At 34.7% G+C, this 20,084-nt stretch overlaps 3 protein-coding genes and 1 non-coding gene across 4 annotated transcripts; 2 read left to right on the top strand and 2 right to left on the bottom strand.

Annotated features, from left to right (window-relative positions):
* Positions 1–1,772: 1,772 nt before the first annotated feature.
* On the bottom strand, positions 1,773–3,826 carry LOC104900331 (aldehyde oxidase GLOX). Its single transcript, XM_048648009.1, has 2 exons — positions 2,413–3,826; positions 1,773–2,154 (listed from the first exon to the last, which is right to left on the bottom strand). The coding sequence occupies exons 1-2, from the start codon at positions 3,796–3,798 to the stop codon at positions 1,852–1,854; spliced, it is 1,689 nt and encodes a 562-aa protein (XP_048503966.1). The 5' UTR covers positions 3,799–3,826; the 3' UTR covers positions 1,773–1,851.
* Positions 3,827–7,155: 3,329 nt separating this feature from the next.
* Positions 7,156–10,384, top strand: LOC104900330 (beta-1,6-galactosyltransferase GALT29A). The gene is made up of 2 exons (XM_010687732.4): positions 7,156–7,573; positions 7,765–10,384. Exon 2 carries the CDS (start codon positions 7,775–7,777, stop codon positions 9,074–9,076), a length of 1,302 nt encoding a protein of 433 aa, XP_010686034.2. The 5' UTR covers positions 7,156–7,573; positions 7,765–7,774; the 3' UTR covers positions 9,077–10,384.
* A 1,708-nt stretch (positions 10,385–12,092) lies between these two features.
* Positions 12,093–18,912, bottom strand: LOC104900329 (protein ADP-ribosyltransferase PARP3). Its single transcript, XM_010687731.4, has 17 exons — positions 18,755–18,912; positions 17,327–17,616; positions 16,034–16,229; positions 15,542–15,655; positions 15,385–15,442; positions 15,192–15,261; positions 14,928–15,102; positions 14,710–14,843; positions 14,370–14,607; positions 14,161–14,288; positions 14,008–14,084; positions 13,723–13,883; positions 13,419–13,628; positions 13,237–13,339; positions 12,971–13,053; positions 12,522–12,854; positions 12,093–12,419 (listed from the first exon to the last, which is right to left on the bottom strand). The coding sequence occupies exons 1-17, from the start codon at positions 18,758–18,760 to the stop codon at positions 12,351–12,353; spliced, it is 2,445 nt and encodes an 814-aa protein (XP_010686033.2). The 5' UTR covers positions 18,761–18,912; the 3' UTR covers positions 12,093–12,350.
* Positions 18,913–20,005: 1,093 nt separating this feature from the next.
* TRNAW-CCA (transfer RNA tryptophan (anticodon CCA)) lies at positions 20,006–20,077 on the top strand. The gene has a single exon. It is a non-coding gene; the product is annotated as a tRNA-Trp (tRNA).
* The last annotated feature ends 7 nt before the right edge of the window (positions 20,078–20,084 follow it).

The following is a 20,084-nucleotide window of genomic DNA, read 5'->3' as shown; positions in this document are numbered from 1 at the left end:
AGAAATAGAGCTTTTCTTTAGGCTTTCTCACTATATATTATTCCCTTCTTCATATGCATGCATGTATTCCATCTTCTAAGGAAAGAACCACCGCATTTATGCTATGGCCTCTGAGCTTTATCATCACAAAAGCCTCCCCATTTTAGGAAGATTTTCCACAAGCTTTGGACGTATATCGGTATATATAATATATATCTTTGGCGAAGCATGTAACATGTTGCATGGATGATTGATGTAAAAAATATCTCTCATAATATGGTAAATAAAATTATATCGTTGGACCCATCTTAAAAAAATACTATAATAACTTTATTTTTTAATTTTTTTTCTCAACATAAATTGAAAGTAATTAACGACAAAAATTCGACTTCGAACATCGTACGAGCCTTAAATTGTACATGCCTTATATTTTAAAGCGGAGGGAATAATGGCGTAGAACTTAGAAGAAGGGGTCATTCAACAGCCATCAGCAAATGGTCTGAATTTAGCGTGAAAGGCAGCGTGCTCCACACTTGACCAGAAATTTGACTGGGAATAATTTATAATTATGTGACTTAATTTAATCATCTTCTTTTTTTAATGATACTCCTACTACACAAGTTGACAAGGAATATATTGATATCTATGAATTTTAGGTCATTATTAATTTGGAGTGGCATTGGACATGCACCATCTTTATACCGCTGCAAGATTATGCATACTAGCATAAATCATCATTATAATTTCTTATTTTGTTTTGGGTTGAAGGGTGGCCCGAGTGCTCACTATACTGATGTACCAAAGGCTTTCGAAGCTTCACTCAAGAGAAATATTGACAAGTTGGAAGAATTAAAGGGGTTCCAATTTGTCGACGGTGTGAAGCGATCCCAAAATTTCTTGGAACCGAAGCGGATCTATCCCTCATTCTCGCAAAATATTTCCTATTATAGAGAGAGGAATAAGTGAATAACGAGTAGTGATTACCCAAAATTTGGGATTCAATTGCACTAGTATTTTTTGCACGCATGTCATATTAACATTATTTTTCTCAATTAGTTATTATTCATCAGTGCTACAAAATATTTGATTTGAACAAATATTTATAATGATTTTTAATTAGTTATTAACATTTTTTTTCTCAATTAGTTATTTTTGAAAAAAGTTGAAGTGAAAACACTTTTTTTTAATCTAAGTCATGCATTAAGGTCGGAGTCATATTAGATCTTCACTAGAGTCACATAAGTTTTCCTCATAGTCACAACAATTTTCTTTTTATAGGTTTGAGTTATATCTCTTGTTTTATTAAAGTCACAAACTTTTCCTATTTCTCATGCAAAAATGCATTCTCGCATTTAAGCCATAAGTTATGACGGTCTAATTCGTACGGAGTATGAAAACTAGTAGTTGCGTTCAGGTGTAACTGTGTATAAGCAATAAGTTAAAACCAGTTAAAACTAGCGTAGGTAGTGAATAAGTGTATAGGCTAGTTAATTCGTACATTTATATTTATAACAAGGTAGGGAGAAAACTTGACAAGTTGGGGGAAATAAAGGGATCCCAACTTGCCAAGGGTGAGAATCGATCCCGTCATCCCGGGACCCCATGCATGTAACCGGAGGGAAGCTCTAACCACTAGGCTATCCCTCACTCTCTAGTTAACTCGTACATGGAATCTTAGGCATGTTTTATGTAATTTATAGCATACATTCAAATAAATACGAGTACTAATCTTGTAACTCATACGAACTTTGTATTAAAGCATATAGCTGTATCGATACCTAATATTAGTCATACATGATTCACTACGTACATATTCTTTATTTGATCTCACATAATACTCTATATAATCACTATAATCCTAGATACGTACTATCATGCATGTACAAATCTGATCCATTGAGCTTGACTAGGAATCCCACCATTAACAAGAAAGAGCATGTAATACCCAGAAGGTGCAACATTAGATGAAGGTGGTGCTTCTACCACCGCATTAACCCACCCATCATCATCTTCCACAATTTTGGTACTTCTTAGCTTCAACAACCTTTGATTCATTGCAATTGAATGTGTTGTAAATGGAGGTGCATATGCGTTAAATTCAACCTTCTCATCGAGCTTGCTTCCTACCCAAAACCTCACTTCAAAGTCATCTCCATACCTTATATTAACCGAATCCTTACCATTATTATTACTCTCTATCGAATTGGTACGTGTTCTTTGGTGATGGAAACCATGTTTGTTATGGTGACTACTATTCTCTTTGGAATTCTTACTAGGCTTGCTTATGTGGTGCGCTCCAATAATAGTACTTTTCTTTTTGGGATTATTCTTACTAGTTTTTGTATGGTGAGCTTCATTATTGTGGCTATTAATCTCTTTAAAATTGTTACTAGATGATCTTGTCATATGATGGATTCCATTATTGCTATTTACTATGGAAACGTTTTTAGGCCGTATATGGTGAAATCTGTGGTCAGTATACTGTGGAGCAAAAGCTTGTAACTTCAACTCTGTAGGGTATCTTACATTATGGTACACATACCTTTCATTAGGGTTACCTCCCCCAACAAGGACCCTTCCATCAGGTAATAGTATGGCTGATGAATGGTACATCCGAGCTACATTTGTTGCCTTGAGAGCATAAAATCTTTTCCCTAGTGGTTTCTTAGGCTTGTACAACAAAGGGCGGTGTGCAGGGGTGGCTGCATTGTTCCACCCGCCAGCCCCTTGTTGCGCGCCATTGATCAGTAGGATAATTCCGGTAGGGAGGATAACCATGTCTAATAGAAGGCGAGGGTGTGGCATTTCCTCCATGTTCCACTTGTTTTTTTCCCCTGTAATTTCCATTCTTCCACAACTATTTAGGCCTTCCAAGTACTGACCTTCGCGAGCTGCATTATAAGCTCCCTCCGCAGCTCCTCCACACACCATGACTTCAACCTTTTGGAACCCATCTCTGTGGTCTAGTGGTAGGATGACCGATGATCCAGAGCTAGGGTAGCTCCTAGACCCTTTACCTGGCATCCGCGGATAGGTCTTAATCACCTGATCAAGCCTGTAGTTGAACAGGATTGAGTCTCGATTTGCAAAGATGAAAAGATGACCATCAGATGAAAGGTGAAGGAAAGGATATAGATTGTTTCCTCCTCCAGATTTGTTATAAGTATTTTGCAAAAATGGAAGAGCATAAGAATGTCTTAAGGATGATTTTCTAGGGACAAATTCATAGGAGAAAACTTTTTTACCTCCAACAACTATAACTCTTTCTTTTTCTCCTGGAAGCAATTGATTAGAAGCATACCATCTGTTCTTAGCAAGCCTATCTTTAGATAGTCTCCAATCACAATTATCATCATCACAAGGCTCAAAATATCGAATTTTTCGATACCCATTTGCATACCCACCCGTTTGAAGTAGAGTCCCATTACTTAGAAATGAGCCTGATGAGCAAAATGGGTCAGACTCTATTCTCAATGGCCTTAAAGTGTTGCTAGGTATGTGGTACTCCACTGAGTGAGCATAGCAAGATGAGTCCCTAACATCGGAAGCATGGTTCGGGTAGCATTCTCCACCGCGTGCTCGCCGTGTAAGGCGGTACGCCGAGGGTCCGGTGCCGGTTTGATCAAAGATTAGGACGGTGTTCATATGAGTTAATGCCATGTGCATAGCTACCACACCTATGTTTTCCCTAAGAAGTTGCCATTCACCTTCTTTTCCTATGAACTTATTGCTAATTTTCAAGCCAATAGAAGGGTGATTTAAGAGGGAAAATGTAAGAAATGCTAGGAATATTGTAAAAAAGTTGACGTTTTGTTCCATGAGATAATTAAGAGTGAAAAAGATTAGTGTTTGTGAAGTAGTGATAGTAAGAAGCTTAAGTGAAGTTCATACTTAGTAGTTTTTTTTTATATATATACTTGGTAAACTATGGCTATTTAGTAGGGAGTCATGCAATTGATAAAAAAAAAGAGTTTTATGGGTTGCAGTCTTTCTATGTGAAAGTAGTATTTGCTGAATCTTTGCAATGCAAAACACATGCTCATGTGTTGAATCCTAAAAGATAGCACTGCACTAGCTTTACGTATCATGTATGCAAAGTTTGATTTATAAAATAATGGGGAAATTGACGTTTTTATCGCATGTAAACTGTGGAGAAATGGAGTATTAGGCAACATATATGTAATGACTATATTTATTGTTAGTAAAATTGTTACAACATTTTAATTTTGTCCTCATAGTAAGGAATTTAGGTGAGAAATCAGTTTTATAAATTATACATATCTTATTATTCACGTGGAGATAATATCTGTCATTTAGGGTTTTAATTACTTAAGAGGATATGTGTATCTTTGAAGTACTTGAAAGAGTATTCATCAATCAAAGTGTGCATCAATCAAATAATGAACAGGTGAAGCAAAGTAAAGTGAATGCATAGGTCAACACGATCTGTGTTGTCCATGGCACGATCGTGTGTATAGGAACTTGTCTTGAGAGTGAAGGATAATTCAATTTTCTCTCGATTTTAGGAGATTCCGAGATCGGTTCTCAAAACCCGTCCTAGTGGCTCGATCTCTAGCACCAAAACAAAGGAACTCGTCCTTGTCTAGAGCACAAGACATTTGTGTTGATATATTATTGGAAGACAATAATTTATTGGTTGTCTATTGATTTGTTTACAACTATTATAAATCCTAAACGATACAACTATTTTAAAAGTTATATTTTATTTTCATATAATTTCCAAAATCCCCCCATTTTGGGTTGTGAGAGTGTTGTATTTTCACGTGACGCAACTTTTATTTTCATATACTTCCCAAAATCCCCCTATTTTTGGGCTGTGAGAGGGTTGTATTTTTACGTGACGCAACAACTGCACCGTAAGATTCCCACAACACATTACTCCCTTCGTCCCGGTCATAAAGCTCTTCTCACTTTCCATTTAAGGACGTTTCATAAAATGCTTACGAGGCCAATCTACTTTATTCCATTTTGGCAAACAAATATATTGTTCTATTACCTACTTGCCCCACCATATGGACCCACTACTTTTACAATTTCTCACAATCACATAATCTCTCACATTATAAAACAATAAAGTATCCGCTTGTACACCCTTTCTCCTAATAAAAAAAATAATAAATGATCACTCACATACGTACTTTCTCTCCTCTTTTTCTTGGGTTTGGAGTTACATTAAATGCTCGTTTGGTTGAATGTAGAAAGTGTAAATCCCTTGGAATAGTCTTCCCATGTAATTGTATTTTCGTAGGAATTGCTAGATGTTGTTTGGTGATTCAAAGCCTGTTCTCCCCAACTTATTTTCAGTTCACTTCAGTTAGTTCAACTCAGTTCAGTTCAGTTCAACTCCATTCTTGTATAACCATTTTGTTAAATATTATTATTATGTTGGTATAATTTATTTTACTAATTACTCTTATTATTATTATTATTATTATTATTATTATTGTTTTTTTCTATATATTATTTTGTTTATTATAGCTTTACTCATTATTAATTTATTATTACTATTATTGTTATGAGGAACATGGTTTAGGTCAAAACACAAATAAACCCATGTATTTTTAGCCCATAAACCAATCAAATCACGTCAAAACGGTTTATGATGCAATTTTCGCGGTCCGATCCAATCATTATTTTCATTACTAAATATTATTATATTATTAAATCTAATTATTAAAATAGTAACGTTAATTTACTTCTTAGATATTATTGTTATTATATAATCATCATCAAGTATTAATATATTAATACAAATAATATAAAATAATTATTATTAATTATCATTATTATCAATAATAATAATTATTATTATTAATTTATGATTATTAATATTATTTATTTATAACTATCATTTAAAAATATCCAAAATACTATTATCATTATTCATTATTATTACTTATCATTATAATAATTATTTAATATTCATATTATTATTGTTCAAATATTATTTATATATTTATTACATTCAATTATATTTATTACATTCAATTTAATTCAATTCAATTCAGTTGAGTTCGGTTCAGTTCAGTTGAGTTCAGTTGTTTTATGCTGAAGAGAACAAGCCCTCAAGGGAAATGAAAATTTCCATTGGAATTTCCACTTACCTAGGACCCCCTAGGTAAGTAACTACTTCCTCCATTTTGTGGGAAGTACTTCCTAGGAATTTCTACTTCCCATGAATTTGTCAACCAAACAACACGAAACAATTTGCAATTCCTAGGATTTTACTACTTTCTATGTTAAATAATGTTAACCAAACAACTCCTTAATAAGTAGAATTTTATGGAAAGAAGGTAGTATGATACGAAAATAACGGGATGAATTGGGCTGGACCAACCGAGTGCCATAATTTATATAAACTTATTGCCCTACTTGAAGATAACCTTTTTTTTTTTGTCTAACTCATATATTTTTGAAATTTTTGAAAAACTTCATATAAAATCAATCACTTAAATCTAATAATAAAAAGATATTACTTTAAAATTTACCTCCACTATATATTCTGAATCCACTTCAATTCACAAAGGAATTTGAACTCATCCCCACAATTTTTTTTTTATAAATTAGGAAAGATAAGGTCTAAGGATTAACACCTGCTAGGCTAAGTACACCGGCTCAAAGAGAATCCCCAATTTATTGGCAATATTTGGAAAGTATTTTAAATACCTCAAATGATAAATTATTAGAACAATTTAGATGCTAAAATAATTAGTAGTATTTGAAAAGCACCTAAAATAAGATTTTAGGTGCGTGGTTAAAATCAGGTGACTGAGACTTTGGAAAGCTTTTTCTGAGAGTTTGATAACAAATAATGTTGTCAAAATAATTTATCAACTTAAGCAACTAATTTTGCCAAACAATTATGCTTATTAGTACCTCATTACTTTCAGCATCATATCAATTCCATCTATTGCAAACAAACTCATTATTAAAATGAAGATTCAAATACTCGTCTAACATTGTTTTCCACTATAAGAGTGTGTTCTCCTCACCTTAAAAAATAAGTTTCAGGTCCAATAAATTAAGATCAGTTTGATCAGGTCTAACATAACATTCAAACACAAGTTTGCCAATCAAATTTAATAAATCCGATTCAGATTTTTTGAGGTTAAAATAACACACCCTAAATTACCACAACTCACTCCAACTCGTCCCCAATAACAAAAGCAAATCCATGATTCTTCTTTTTTTTTTTTTTACTGATTCTTTTTTTTTTTTTACTGATTCTTCTTTTTATCTAAAAAGATAAGAATATAATTCTTCTTTTTCATCCGGGTGTTTTTCCTTTTTTTAAAGTCAAAGCCTTTTCTTTTCAAGATAACTCATAAATATAATCCTTCACTAATACTACTTCATAAATGAACTAATCAAGAACTATTATATAAATCTCTCTCCTCAAATCATACTCCTGTTTTATAGATACAAAACTACAAACCCACTTAAATTTCTCCCACAAATCCCCCATTTTCCCTCTTTCTCTCTCCTCCCCCACAAGCAGCCTCCAAATTCCCCACAAATCTCAAAGATTCACCATTTTTACTCCATTAAAGCTCACCATTTTTGCTCTAAATCTGTATGTATCATTCACTTTCTCTCTCCTTTTTTTATTCTCATGTTTCTTTATTGCTAAATTAGTATAAATTTCTGCTTCTCATTAAAAAGCTTGAATCTTTCTGCTTGATTTTCTTTCCCACTAGCTTAAGTTGTGTAGCAAACTTTATTTTTTATATATTTTTTTTATTTTTTTTTAATTTTTATTTTTAGGGTTAGTTGAATGGTAGAAAGTGAAGATGAAGGGTATGTTTCAAAACCCATATGGGAGATCTATTCTAATGATTCACCAAAAATTGTAGCACATAAATTTCTTAGGTCTACCATTTTTTCATCTCCCATGAAAAATTCGGTTAGACCAGTATTTAGTTTGTTGTTACTGATTGTTGTTGCTGCAACTTTTGGTAGTAGGGTTGCAATTAAAAATGGGTTTGGATCCGTTTATGGGGAGGTGGATTATTCAGAAGATAGTATCACACCTTTGGATTTACCTGTTTTTAACTCCACATTGTTTAAATTGGCTGAAATTGATGTGGGTGCACCTAAATTAAGGAAGGAAATTGAGCAATTGATGGAGGGTAACTTTGGAAATAGTGCTAGCCTTCGGACGTTCGCCACATGGCGGAGGTTCTTTAATAGTGGTGATATTCGGGCTAGAACGTCGAGGGGGATGCCGGTGAATCTCCGGACACCGGAGTTTTCTAAGGTTTGGTTGAAGTTTAGGAGGTGTTTGAGTGATTGGTCAAGTAAGAAGAGGTTTCAACCTGATATAATGGAGGAATTAGTTGAGCTTGTGAAAGTTCCTATTGATGAGTATCATGGGTTGGATTTTGTGGGTTTGAGTAAGAAGTATTCTTCTTGTGCTGTGGTAGGGAATAGTGGGATTTTGTTGAGTAAAGAGTATGGAGAATTGATTGATAGCCATGAAGCTGTGATCCGATTGAACAATGCTAGAATTGAAACATATCAAAAGAATGTGGGTTCGAAAACAAGTATCTCGTTTGTAAATAGTAACATTTTGCATTTATGTGCAAGAAGGGACAATTGTTTTTGCCATCCATATGGGATTAATACCCCTATTGTTATGTACATGTGCCAACCCGCGCAATTTCTAGACTATATAGTGTGCAACTCTTCCCATAAGTCACCCTTGATTGTGACCGATCCTCGGTTTGATATGTTATGTGCTCGAATCGTGAAGTATTACTCATTGAAACGGTTTGCAGATAGTTCAAACAAGACTCTAGAGCTATGGAACTCGGCTCATGGAGGCTCTATGTTCCATTACTCTTCGGGTATGCAAGCTGTGATGCTAGCATTGGGAGTTTGTGATAGAGTTAGCCTTTTTGGGTTCGGGAAATCAACCAATGCTAAGCATCACTACCATACTAATCAAAAGGCAGAGCTCAGCTTGCACGATTACCCTGCCGAGTATGATTTTTATCGCGATTTGGTAGAGAGGCCTCATGCAATACCATTTGTCCCCAGCAAGTTCAAGTTCCCTCCTGTCGCAATTCATCGTTGATATGCTTAACATTTTGTGGGTCTTATTGATTGTAGTCTTTTTTGTTTTAATTAGATCTCATACCGAAATTATTTAGAAACAAAACGAAGTTGGCAAAGTCGGCTTGATTGATACTTAAACCCTATCAGAAGTTTCTTGGGGTATACTTTGTAATGTTGATCTAGAATTGAACTATTGATTCCACGCTTCTTTTGGAGTGTTCAAGTGTATGTAGCTTAATATTTGAATAGTTGGAGGGAAAAAGGAAAGAAGAAGAACCGACTTTTTGCAAATCTCAAAAGTTTGCCTTTTGTTGCTCTTGTGATTCACCATTATTGCATTCTCTCTTTTTCTAGTAAGAACTAGTTATTAGGCCCGGACTATGCCCTGGGTAAGAAAAATTTCATTTATTAATATTCTACTTTGATATGATATCACTAATTACAACTTGGTCTAATGGTTAAAACTTTAGTACATGAACTTGAGGTCACGGGATCAAAACCTATACCATGCAATTTCTAATTTTTTTATTGTACATGGATTACATGAACTAAAACTCCCTAGGGAGAGCGCCACGTGGCACCGTTCCTGGTTTGCGCACGCCTTTTAATATATTAGTATAGATTGCATTCATATCTTATGAAGTTGGTACTTTCTATACTATGACTTTCTCTCAAGTCTCAGGTATTGATGCAAGTTATAAGAAGAAAGACATAGATAGGTATTTAAATTTTAGATGTATTTGTGTGGCTCGGCTAGTCGCTCCTCTTCCTTAAAACTTAAAGTACTACTATCTCGGTTTTCTGAAGATTTACATGGTTCACTTTGGAGAAGAATCAAAGAAATATGCCAAAAGTACGAGAAGGTGTTCAAATGTTTCGTCATTTTAGATAGTCGTGAGAATACTCTCCCTCTATTAGTAGATAAATATAATATTTAAAATGATATTGTGAGTTCTATTCTATATTTTCTCATTTTACCATTAATAATATTTTTAATTAAAAATTAAATTAATATGGAGTAACAAAGCTCCCAAAACTTGAAAATAGGAAAAGTGCTCTAAAATATACAAATAACTAAAAAATCGAAAATAACATAAACAATACTACATTATTAAATACTAAGTAAAATTCAACTTTTGGAAAAATTCATTGCTTTTGAATTGCGATTCTTTTTCTCAACATTTGCGTGTCATTTTTTCTTATTGATTAAAGATGTTTTGAATTATACAGTTTACCAAATAACATCCTAACATAGTCGTCGTTTTTTGTGTTAAAAAAACAAGATGTTTTGAATACTCAAAAAAAAAAAAAAAAAAAAAGAAGCAAATGATCCATAAGGTAACAAAAACATCTAGTAAAACATCATAATACAAAATAGTTTGATTCCATCGTACAATGACACGAATAATGTCGTATTCTTTTTAGGATCAAGTGACATGATTCTCACACATGAGGAAAAGTTACGTACTGTCCAAAAAATTAGGGTCTTGCTATTTGACGCCCTGATATTTCCTACTAACGCCCTAAAAATAGTATTTTTATACTGTATATTTATACCTCCATTATTTTCTCTCTTCTTTACTTCCCCTCCCCTCTCCCTTCACCACCATTGGAGCCGCCACCACCAACACCTCCGCCACCACCAACACCTCCGCCACCAACACCACACGGCAAACCAACACCGCTGCAGATTATGAACACTTGTATTTTCAATTCCCATGTACTGTGTTCGCCATATGTTCATAGTACAAGTGCTGAATTGAAATCTGCAGAAAGTTGCAAAATAAGTGCTCATATGTGGTGTGGTTTTCATAGTACATAAGTTACTGAACATAGTGAAGAATTCTTCAGCGGAAAATTTTATAAAATGCAGATTTTATAACTTATGTACTATGAACACTACACCCACATATGAACACTTGCGTATTTTCCGCCAGAAAAACTAATTTTATAACTTTCTGCAGATTTCAATTCAATAAATCCATATTCCTCTGCAGAATAATGAAAACAGAAGCTTTATGAGCACTTGTATGAACATAACTTTGCAAACTCAACAGTACTCACCAAATTAGGAGATGAAGAAACCACTAGGAGGCTGATTTTTTTTTTAAAAAAAATTATATACAGGCGTCCAAATTATTTTTTTTTTTTAAAAAAAAAATCAGAAAAGGAATAAAAGAGGAGAAGATGGTGTGTGCTGTGTCGGTGGTGGTGCAGTGGTGTGGCGGCAGAGGTACGGCGGTGGTGGTGCGGCGCTGGTGGTGCGGCAGCGGTGGTGAGCTTTGTCAACTTGTTTGGTTTTTTTTTTTCTTTTTTAAAAAAAATAAATTATGAGAGGTAGTAGTGTTGGTGGTGGTGGAGGGGCATGAAGGTGATGGTGTGGAAGAAGAAGGGGGAAGTGAGGAAAGAGGAGAAAATGAAAAAAAAATATACAAAAATACAGTATTTTATACAAATACAGGGCGATACCAGGAAATTTTAGGGCGTGATTTAGCAAATGAGAAAAATTATAGGTTGTCAGTCTTGTCACACCTTAACAAGTATTTTAGTTATTTATTTATAATACAAAATAAATAATTTTTTCTTAATTCCTCTGTTTTATTTTAAATGAATCAAAAAAATATTATTTATAAAATATCACTTTATTACATTTAAAACGAAACGGAAAATAAGAACAATAAAAAAGCACGCAGTTGAGAACCATGACCAAATCCTTCTCATTCAAGTCATTATCAAACTTCCTTACTAATATTGATTTCATATTTTGTACACACCTTCACCTGCAATTTCAGGTTTTGACTATTTTACACGTCAACTGCATTTTGTAAGCAAAGGTAGTTGCTTTCATTTTCAAAAGGCACTCCTTTAATAAATTAGGATTCTCACTATTCAACGCCCTAATATTTGTAGGCTAGCAAGCACAATTGTTTTGGTAAAAAAAGTCCCATGGAGTAAAAAACTTGACATAGGTTTAACTAAATCTGAAAATTCAAGGTAACCTGAAATTGAAGATTATGCAAATAGAAGGACCAAGATTTTGAAACAAAAGAGAACATTATAAGCAAGGTACTACTCGAGTCGAATTTCGAACAAAAGATCACCAAAATGGTTTTTGAGTTTTCTACTATGTACAAGAACTTACAAAAGGAGAACTATGCTCCTATAACAAAAACATACTGGGGGAGGATTAAACAACTAGCCATCTACAAGCAAAAAACTATCCACCGAGCCATCGCTTCGGCCAAAAAAGAGAAGGAAAAACCTACAGCTAAAAGTTGAAGTCTCGGCCATCTTCATTCTGCCACATCCATAACTACATCTTTCTCTATGTACTTCACTGCCACCAAGAAGCTTATCTTAACCTGTATTACCCATATCACAGACAGAATAAGTCATCACATCGTAGGAGCACACGATAAAGACGAGAATTATGGATTTTGATTCGAGGTTTTATATAGTTATACCTGGTTTGGATCATAAACGGCGTATTCGTTGAAATCAAGGATGCTTTCTTTTGGTTCGGGTGATGCCGGGACTAGTTTTCCACAGGGCACTTTGATATCATCTTTCCAAACAAAATGCTCAGACTCATCAGTCTTCTTCCTCCCTATCCCTTTCACTCCAACCTTTCTCTCCTCTAAGGACTTTGTATCCTCGGGTGGGCTCGTAACTTCGATTATCTCATCCCCTAGAGAAGCAACCGCCAGTACAAGGAAACCTTCTGGCCTGTCGATTGCTGTGTATCCATACCTTGCAGCTTCAGCTGCGGCATCTGAACATACGATAGCCCTCCCAAACTGTCAAAAGTAGACAACAAGACGATAAGTATACGCATTTTACTACCTGAGTATGGTATAATCCTAGATGATTGAAAGATCCAAGTACATAAGTTTATGTTAAGTAGGATTAGTACCATGTAGCCTGCTGCAGGAAGAGAACAGATTGAGGGAAGGAAACCCTTCTGCAGATGTCTTAGCAGATTTGAACTTCGAGTTCCTGCATGAGTTCGATCGGTTACGAACAAACTTTGCCTTTACAAAACTTCAACTATATCTTCTTGCCCACATAAAAGAAACAACATGATCTTGTTGAATCTTGTTCAATATAAGTGGAGGAATTTACTTGACGAAGATTAACTACATGAATATTTTTGCAAACGATGGAACAAAACTTCCTTACCACACCATAATAGGACTTTGTTTGGCAACTTCTTTATCTCCTCATAAGAGGGTCCAGCGCTCAAATCAACAGCAAGGATGTTCTCCACAGAAACATCATAACTCTGAACAAATTAAATATCAAGAATCAAAACATAAAACATCAATCAAACTATGTGCTGCTACTTCTGCAGTAGTACTTACAATTTCACCCACTTTGATGGGTTCATAGGTCTTCTCCAAATAGTTGATGATCATCTTAAAATCATCAGATTCTTTGTCTAGGGGAGTTATTTTGCATCCGAGTTTCTTATAACGGTCTGATAATGGATCATCCAATGTCGAGCCACTCATATCACCGATCAGATGTGAAGCCACTGTTATATCCCTAACAGTCTCAAGAGGAGAAGCTGCCTGTGTATATTATGAACAAAAGTCAGGCAAACGAGGAAAAGATGGTCAGAGTATATATCTAATCATAGGCTCATAGCACAAGAGTATTGTATACATGATCTGCTAGTTCTTGGAAGTCCTTGAAAATGAAAGGCCGAGTAGTATGCATGAGCGTAAACCATTTTGAGCTAAATTCAGACCAGAGCGCTTCAGCCTTTGGACCGCCCTGCTCCTGCGACTTCACATTCTCTATAAATTGCAGGAGAGCATCCTCACCTGAGATAAAATCACTCTCAATATGTACGAGCAAGAATCAACAAACATTTGAAAGTAAGTTCATAAAGGAAAACGGAAAAACATTTGAAAGTATGTTCATAAAGGAAAACAGAAACATTCATACATCTTTTCAAATGCAAATCAGTAACCATTCCAACTGGTAAATCCGGCGAGTCTAGACCCATCTCCATCAAAGCATATCTGTTTGAAGAGACGTATTAAGAGAAAGAGAGGAAGTTACATAAGGAGCAGCAATCTTCAAATGGATTTCAAGTACCTATAGATCTCTTGGCTGCACAAAATCTTCATGAAATTTGCAATCATTGGATCCAGTTTACAATGCACAGCTGCAGTTCCCAGTTGCCGGACACCTAACCCACCATATCGTATCTCAACTCCATCATCCTGCAGGGGTAGAATATTAATAAATCTAATATACCCATAAGTGTACATAATATAAAACAAACTTGTAATGCAACTTCATACCATATCTATCACATGAAATTTTTGTGGTTTTTTCTGAAATTTCTTTTCGGTTTCCCATGGTAAAAACTCGTTTCCAGTTAACTCCTCAAAAAGCCGTGCAAACTCCTTGATCGCATCTTCTACGTTGTCCCATTCTTCCAGCCTCTCATCTGCCTTCGTATCATCACCAACTCTACCTCTCTTGTAGTATAGATGTAGCTTCTTCTCAGGGACCGTGATGAGCTGAGTAATAACAATCCTTCACCAAAAAAGAACAAAGAACAAGTAATGAGTAGAAATAAACAAAAATAAACAAAAAAGCAAGGTTGGAAACAAATTTTAGTTTGATGGAGCTAATTACTCATTTATATTGCGCCCAAGGTCGCAAAGAGAGAAAGCGCAGTTGTAAAGTAACCCGTCTTTCTCCAAGATCTTTCCACCTTGTTGCTGTAGCATAGTGTCCTTGTAGACACCTCTCTTGCCATACATTTTAAGCTGTAAAACAAATCAAAAGCAGCTCAAAAAACTAACCTCAATATAATGACAATGTGGTGTTTATTTTTAGAAAGAGATATATACCTCAGCAGTTAGGGATTCCAGAGCTTCTTCACTAGGATCTTGTTTGTCCCATGGAATGCCTTTACCATAACTAGACCGATCAGAAACACAGTCGTAAGCCTCTAGGGGCTGTAACTCTTGCTTCTCGATGCTGTCAATTAACCATGCTTCTCGTACCACTGGTATGCCTCTTTCTCTGGTTAGCAAAAACATAGATTTATAAGTTACATAAGACAGTCAACTTCCAATACTTATGCCGTTATAATTGTTTAAGTCAATACTCACACTGCTTCAGATACTTTAGATGAACCACCGCGCTCTCTTTCCATGGGAGAAACAACTAGACAAGTCACACCTGCAACACAAACGGGTATATATCAAGCCTATATTTAACATTATAATTTCTACCAGAGTTTATGGTTACATTAAAATCCTAATGAACTACAGATCCAAAAAAGTCACAAACAACAATAATTACCAATCGCTGTGTTGGATACTTTGCCTCCATGCTTCTCAATTTCTTTCTTCCAATATTGCTGCAACATTAGTCAGTGAACATCCGATTTGATCAAATAATCATCTTCAGTAAGTTTTATCAAGGAAAAATAGTTTGTGAAAAGCAATTCTTTACGTACATGAGTTCGAGAAAGCCGGCCTGATAAACATATAACCATGCCTGTGAAAGGCTTATCAGCTGGAGGTATCTCCTTCTGATGACGCTGACTGGGGTCTTGGTACTTCTTTAAGAACTACAATCCACCATTAAGAGAACACACTAAGTAAAGGTCATTATAGAGGTATCTAATTTTCTCCCGAATACTTATTCCAATTTTTTCTTTGATTAATCAACAACTTCTTTGAATTGTGTCTTCTTCACTGCTATTAAAATTACTAATCACAGTTTGTGACGATACTATATGATTACACATACATGCTCCCTCTGTTACTTTTTTTCTATAAGAAGTGCACTATATTCAAAATGATACAATTGCTAGTTATACATATTGCTGAAAACAACACAGAGAAAAAAAGTAATGCGAACGTATTATTATCTAGCATATTGTAATTTGTAAGAGATGGTAATGATCGAAATATTCCGGAAAACCATGCGTAAGAGTGGAACTTACATCTGCAACTGACGATTTAGATACTGAATCTGGCAGCTTGATAGGGTCCTGCTTCCTGGGAGGATTTCTCGTCTTGTAGGTGCAGGTGGACCATTCACTTAGTGCCCCGGTGCAAGAGTAACTGTTTCCAACGAACTGCAAATTGCCTCCACAGACTTTGCATTCCAGAAGTGCCCCATAGTACAACAGATCTTGGCTGCTCATTAATTAGAAAATATTTCCAAGTCAAGCACTAGATTGTGCAACAAGACGTTTCACCAAAACAAATTATGGATTAAACCTATGGGTATATATTAACAAAGCATGAACAAGGCGACAATAGCATATATCGTAGTTGTCTCCTTCCCAACCTTTCTACTAGTGGTACAGTAATATCTTTGGATCTCTAACCGCGATGTCTACTTCAAGAAAGCATATGGCTAAACAGCAACTGCCTTCCTTCTCTATTGTTTGCTAAGAACAGAGTTTTCTATAGTCTATTTATTTAGAAAATCCATCAATTCCAAACATCCAAAATTGTACTTTCATATTTCTTATTAGCTTATCATGTCTCATCGAAACATATTTTAGGAAACGTTTCAATCTATCAAATACCCCCAAAATCAAATTGTTATGCACGGTAAAAACATACTTCACTAGTTATCTTGCTTGTCTCATCGAAACGTACCATGTCTTCTAGGAAACGTGTCAATCTTGTCTCGTCTAAACATAACAGTAAAGTGTCAATCTATCAAATACCCCCAAAATTAAATTATTATCCTCAGCAAAAACATACTTCACTAATTATTAGCTCGATTACACATTTCAGGAAACGTTTCAATCTATCAAATACCCCCAAAATTATATTGTTATGCACGGCAAAAACATACTTCACTAGTTATCTTGTCTCATCGAAACATACCATGTCTTTTAGGAAACGTGTCAATCTCGTCTCATCGAAACATACCATGTCTTTCAGGAAACGTGTCAATCTATCGCATACCCCCAAAATTAAACGGTTATCCTCGGCAAAAACATACTTCACTAATTATTAACTCATCTCTCAAATAATTTTTTCGGTACGATTACGAACATGTCTAAGGGCAGGTTCTTTTCGGCATAAAAATGCTAAACTCATAGTGATATGTGAGAGTAAAAGTATTTGTCGAGAGCTCAAGTGAAAATAAGCGAAGGGAGAACAGGCCCTAACTAAGCTAGCATGTTATGATGGATTTCAACGATGCATCACTTCCCAAATTGGAAAACTACCCATTATTAAGTTCTATGTAGATGTGGTCCAAGGAGGTCACGTACCATCTAGAAATGACGGAATCATCAGGGCCGGATGGATCCTGGCCGTTGAACTGAAGAATTTCCTTGATTTGATCAGGAGACAGATTCTCCCTAATGACTTTACAAAACTCTTGATACTCCTTAGAACTTGCTGTTGTTGTCCCATTTGTTTGTGTTCCATTATCATTCTCTTTTTCCTGCTTTGCTTTCTTAGTTGGTGACTGATGTTCCGTTTGCTCATTCGTCTTTTGCTTCCTTGTCTTCATCTTCTCTTCCGCATGATGATCATGCGCTTGTGCCCTTGTCTCAACCTACACATTTTCAATTCAATGAAACTTTCACATTTTTAACCGCTTCATTGGCTTTTTGATTACTTAAATCTTTTTTCACACTAGTACTATCATCTCTGTTGTAGTGTACAAATATAAAGGATGCGATCTCTTCGCCTAAATTTTGTTAAACTCATCTTCTTTGAACTTACCTATATAATGCTATTAAAATTTGATAGAGTATACATCTATTCTTGGGACTCGAACCATCGGCTTAAGCTTTTGTGTTCGCTTGAGGGGGTGTGATAGATGTATACTCTATCAAAATTGATATATTTGACACCTGTACTATCATCTCCGTGACAACATCCTAGTACAATGTAGAGGATGCGTTTTCATTCACCTAAATTTTGTTAAACTCATCTTCTTTGAACTTACTTATATGCTATTAAAAATTGATATATTTGAAAACTGATTATTTTTCTAAGGTGAAGATAACGCACCAAAAGTTATACACGTATTATTCGAGCATTAATATCATAAATTATTGACATTTCAAGAACTTTCAATCAAAACAAATATAAGAAAGATCCCACATGATCATATATTTTTGTATTCAACTTCAACTTAAGTTCAAACTATATATGACCTGCTAATAGATGTTATATTAGGTGTATATACACACTAAATAGTGCACATAAATAGTTACATGCAAATCTCATAATACACTGAGAGCGAGGGTAAGGGATATCCTAGTGGTTAGAGCTTTCTTTTCGATTCTAAACCTCCTGGGATCGATTCTCAGCCTTGGCAAATTGAACAACTTATCAACTAACGTTTCACTTTACTTTATAAAAAACAACTCTCATAATATACTTTTTGTGCTTCCTATTAAATGCAAAATTCAACTATACAAATAAATTCTTTTTGCTGTGATTGACAATATTAGGCATTTCCCTGCTGTCCAAATTAATAATAGAGTATACAGATTACAGATAGAAAAATTAGTAGTATATGATTGTATGTATGGTATTATTTTTCTGTATCTTCTAGGTTAAATATATAGACTAATTAAATGACATTACCATAAGTATAATAACCCCCCTAACATGAAAATTCCTAGCACAAAACACAAGTTGCAAAATTACACAAAAATCAAAGTTAAGACATGAAAAAATACCTTCATTATTATGCTCCTAAATAGTTGGAGAAACTGTAGAAAAACAAAGAAAACCTGGAGAACTTTGAGCAGAAAACACAAGAGTTTAACTTGTAAATTTTTATCTCATGCAAACACAAAGATGCACATCAAGAAAAAATGGTGAAAGTGAAGATTTTTAGTATTTGTAAACAATTAGTAAGTGAAGAATAGGCACGTAGCTCCAACATTACTGCTCTTCTGTCTTACTCTCAATAGTACATCTGTTTCAGAGTTGCTGTGAGCTTGCCAAGTGTCATCCTAGGTCTATTTTAGATTCTTCTTTTCATGACATCTGGTGTTTTGGGCTTTCACCTCCTGAATTCTCTCTCCAATTAATCTGCATGTAATTGTTATTTTCGTTGTAACTTTTAGATATTTTTCTGTTTTTTTTATTTTTTATTGATAAGTTGCACAGTGTTCTTTTGAATTGAGCTGAATTGAATCTATCTGAATTAAATTACGATAAAAATGTAAGAGGGAAATAACTATATTGAACTGAAACGTACAAGCTGAATTAAATTGAACTTAACTTAAACTTTGATCTTTAGTCATTAATTTAATAATGATATATTATTGATATTTTGTTAGAATGTGCCAACTAATATGAAACGGAGAAGCATCATTCTAATTTTATTTTTTTTATCGGAAATTTTTAGATAATATATTAATCTTCAAATTAGTCCCATAAAATTTAATAAAAGGCGTGCGTAACAATGTCGATGCGCCACGTGGCACCCTCCTCCTGCCAAGCTGGGCTCGAACACCTGATCTTATGTAAGGATTTCAAAGAATCACCATCTCATCTAACATCTCTTAGTGATCCATGTTTCCACAAAATTACAAATATGTGTTGTAATTAGTTACAAAATTAATTATGTATGCATGATACCATTTGAAGAGCAGTGTTGACCACTGCACTACTACCCTTAGTGAGTTTTAGTTCATGTAATCTATGTACAATAATTTTTTTTAGAAATTGCGTATTATAGGGTTTGATCCCGAGACCTCAAGTACATATACTAAAGTCTTAACCATTAGGCTAAGTTATATTTATTGTTATTATCATAAAGCATTATATTAATGAATAAAATTTTTTCTTACTCGGGACATAGTTCGGGCCTAATAAGTAGTTATTGCTATAAATATTCGTATACTACTAATTAACTAATACATGCAATTATTACTATGAATATTGGTACATATATCAGTATTTGTAGATAACGTTAACGAGGATCCGTGGCGCAATGGTAGCGCGTCTGACTCCAGATCAGAAGGTTGCGTGTTCGATTCACGTCGGGTTCAAAATCCC

This window comes from Beta vulgaris, chromosome 7, assembly GCF_026745355.1.
Source record: "Beta vulgaris subsp. vulgaris cultivar EL10 chromosome 7, EL10.2, whole genome shotgun sequence".
NCBI lineage: Eukaryota > Viridiplantae > Streptophyta > Magnoliopsida > Caryophyllales > Amaranthaceae > Beta > Beta vulgaris.
Note: the sequence above shows the minus strand (reverse complement) of the source record. Positions and strands in the feature narration are given on the sequence as shown.

Bases quoted from the DNA above. Each gene is read 5' to 3' on its own strand.
- LOC104900331 (XM_048648009.1), bottom strand. From the start codon at position 3,798: ATGGAACAAAACGTCAACTTTTTTACAATATTCCTAGCATTTCTTACA. The intron at 2,155-2,412 runs GTAAATAGCAAT...AATAATGGTAAG, and splicing joins GGCCTAAAAACGTTTCCATA to GATTCGGTTAATATAAGGTA.
- LOC104900330 (XM_010687732.4), top strand. From the start codon at position 7,775: ATGGTAGAAAGTGAAGATGAAGGGTATGTTTCAAAACCCATATGGGAG.
- LOC104900329 (XM_010687731.4), bottom strand. The intron at 15,656-16,033 runs GTAAGTTCCACT...GGTGGATTGTAG, and splicing joins CTAAATCGTCAGTTGCAGAT to TTCTTAAAGAAGTACCAAGA. The intron at 13,629-13,722 runs GTATACAATACT...TAATATACACAG, and splicing joins TCCAAGAACTAGCAGATCAT to GCAGCTTCTCCTCTTGAGAC.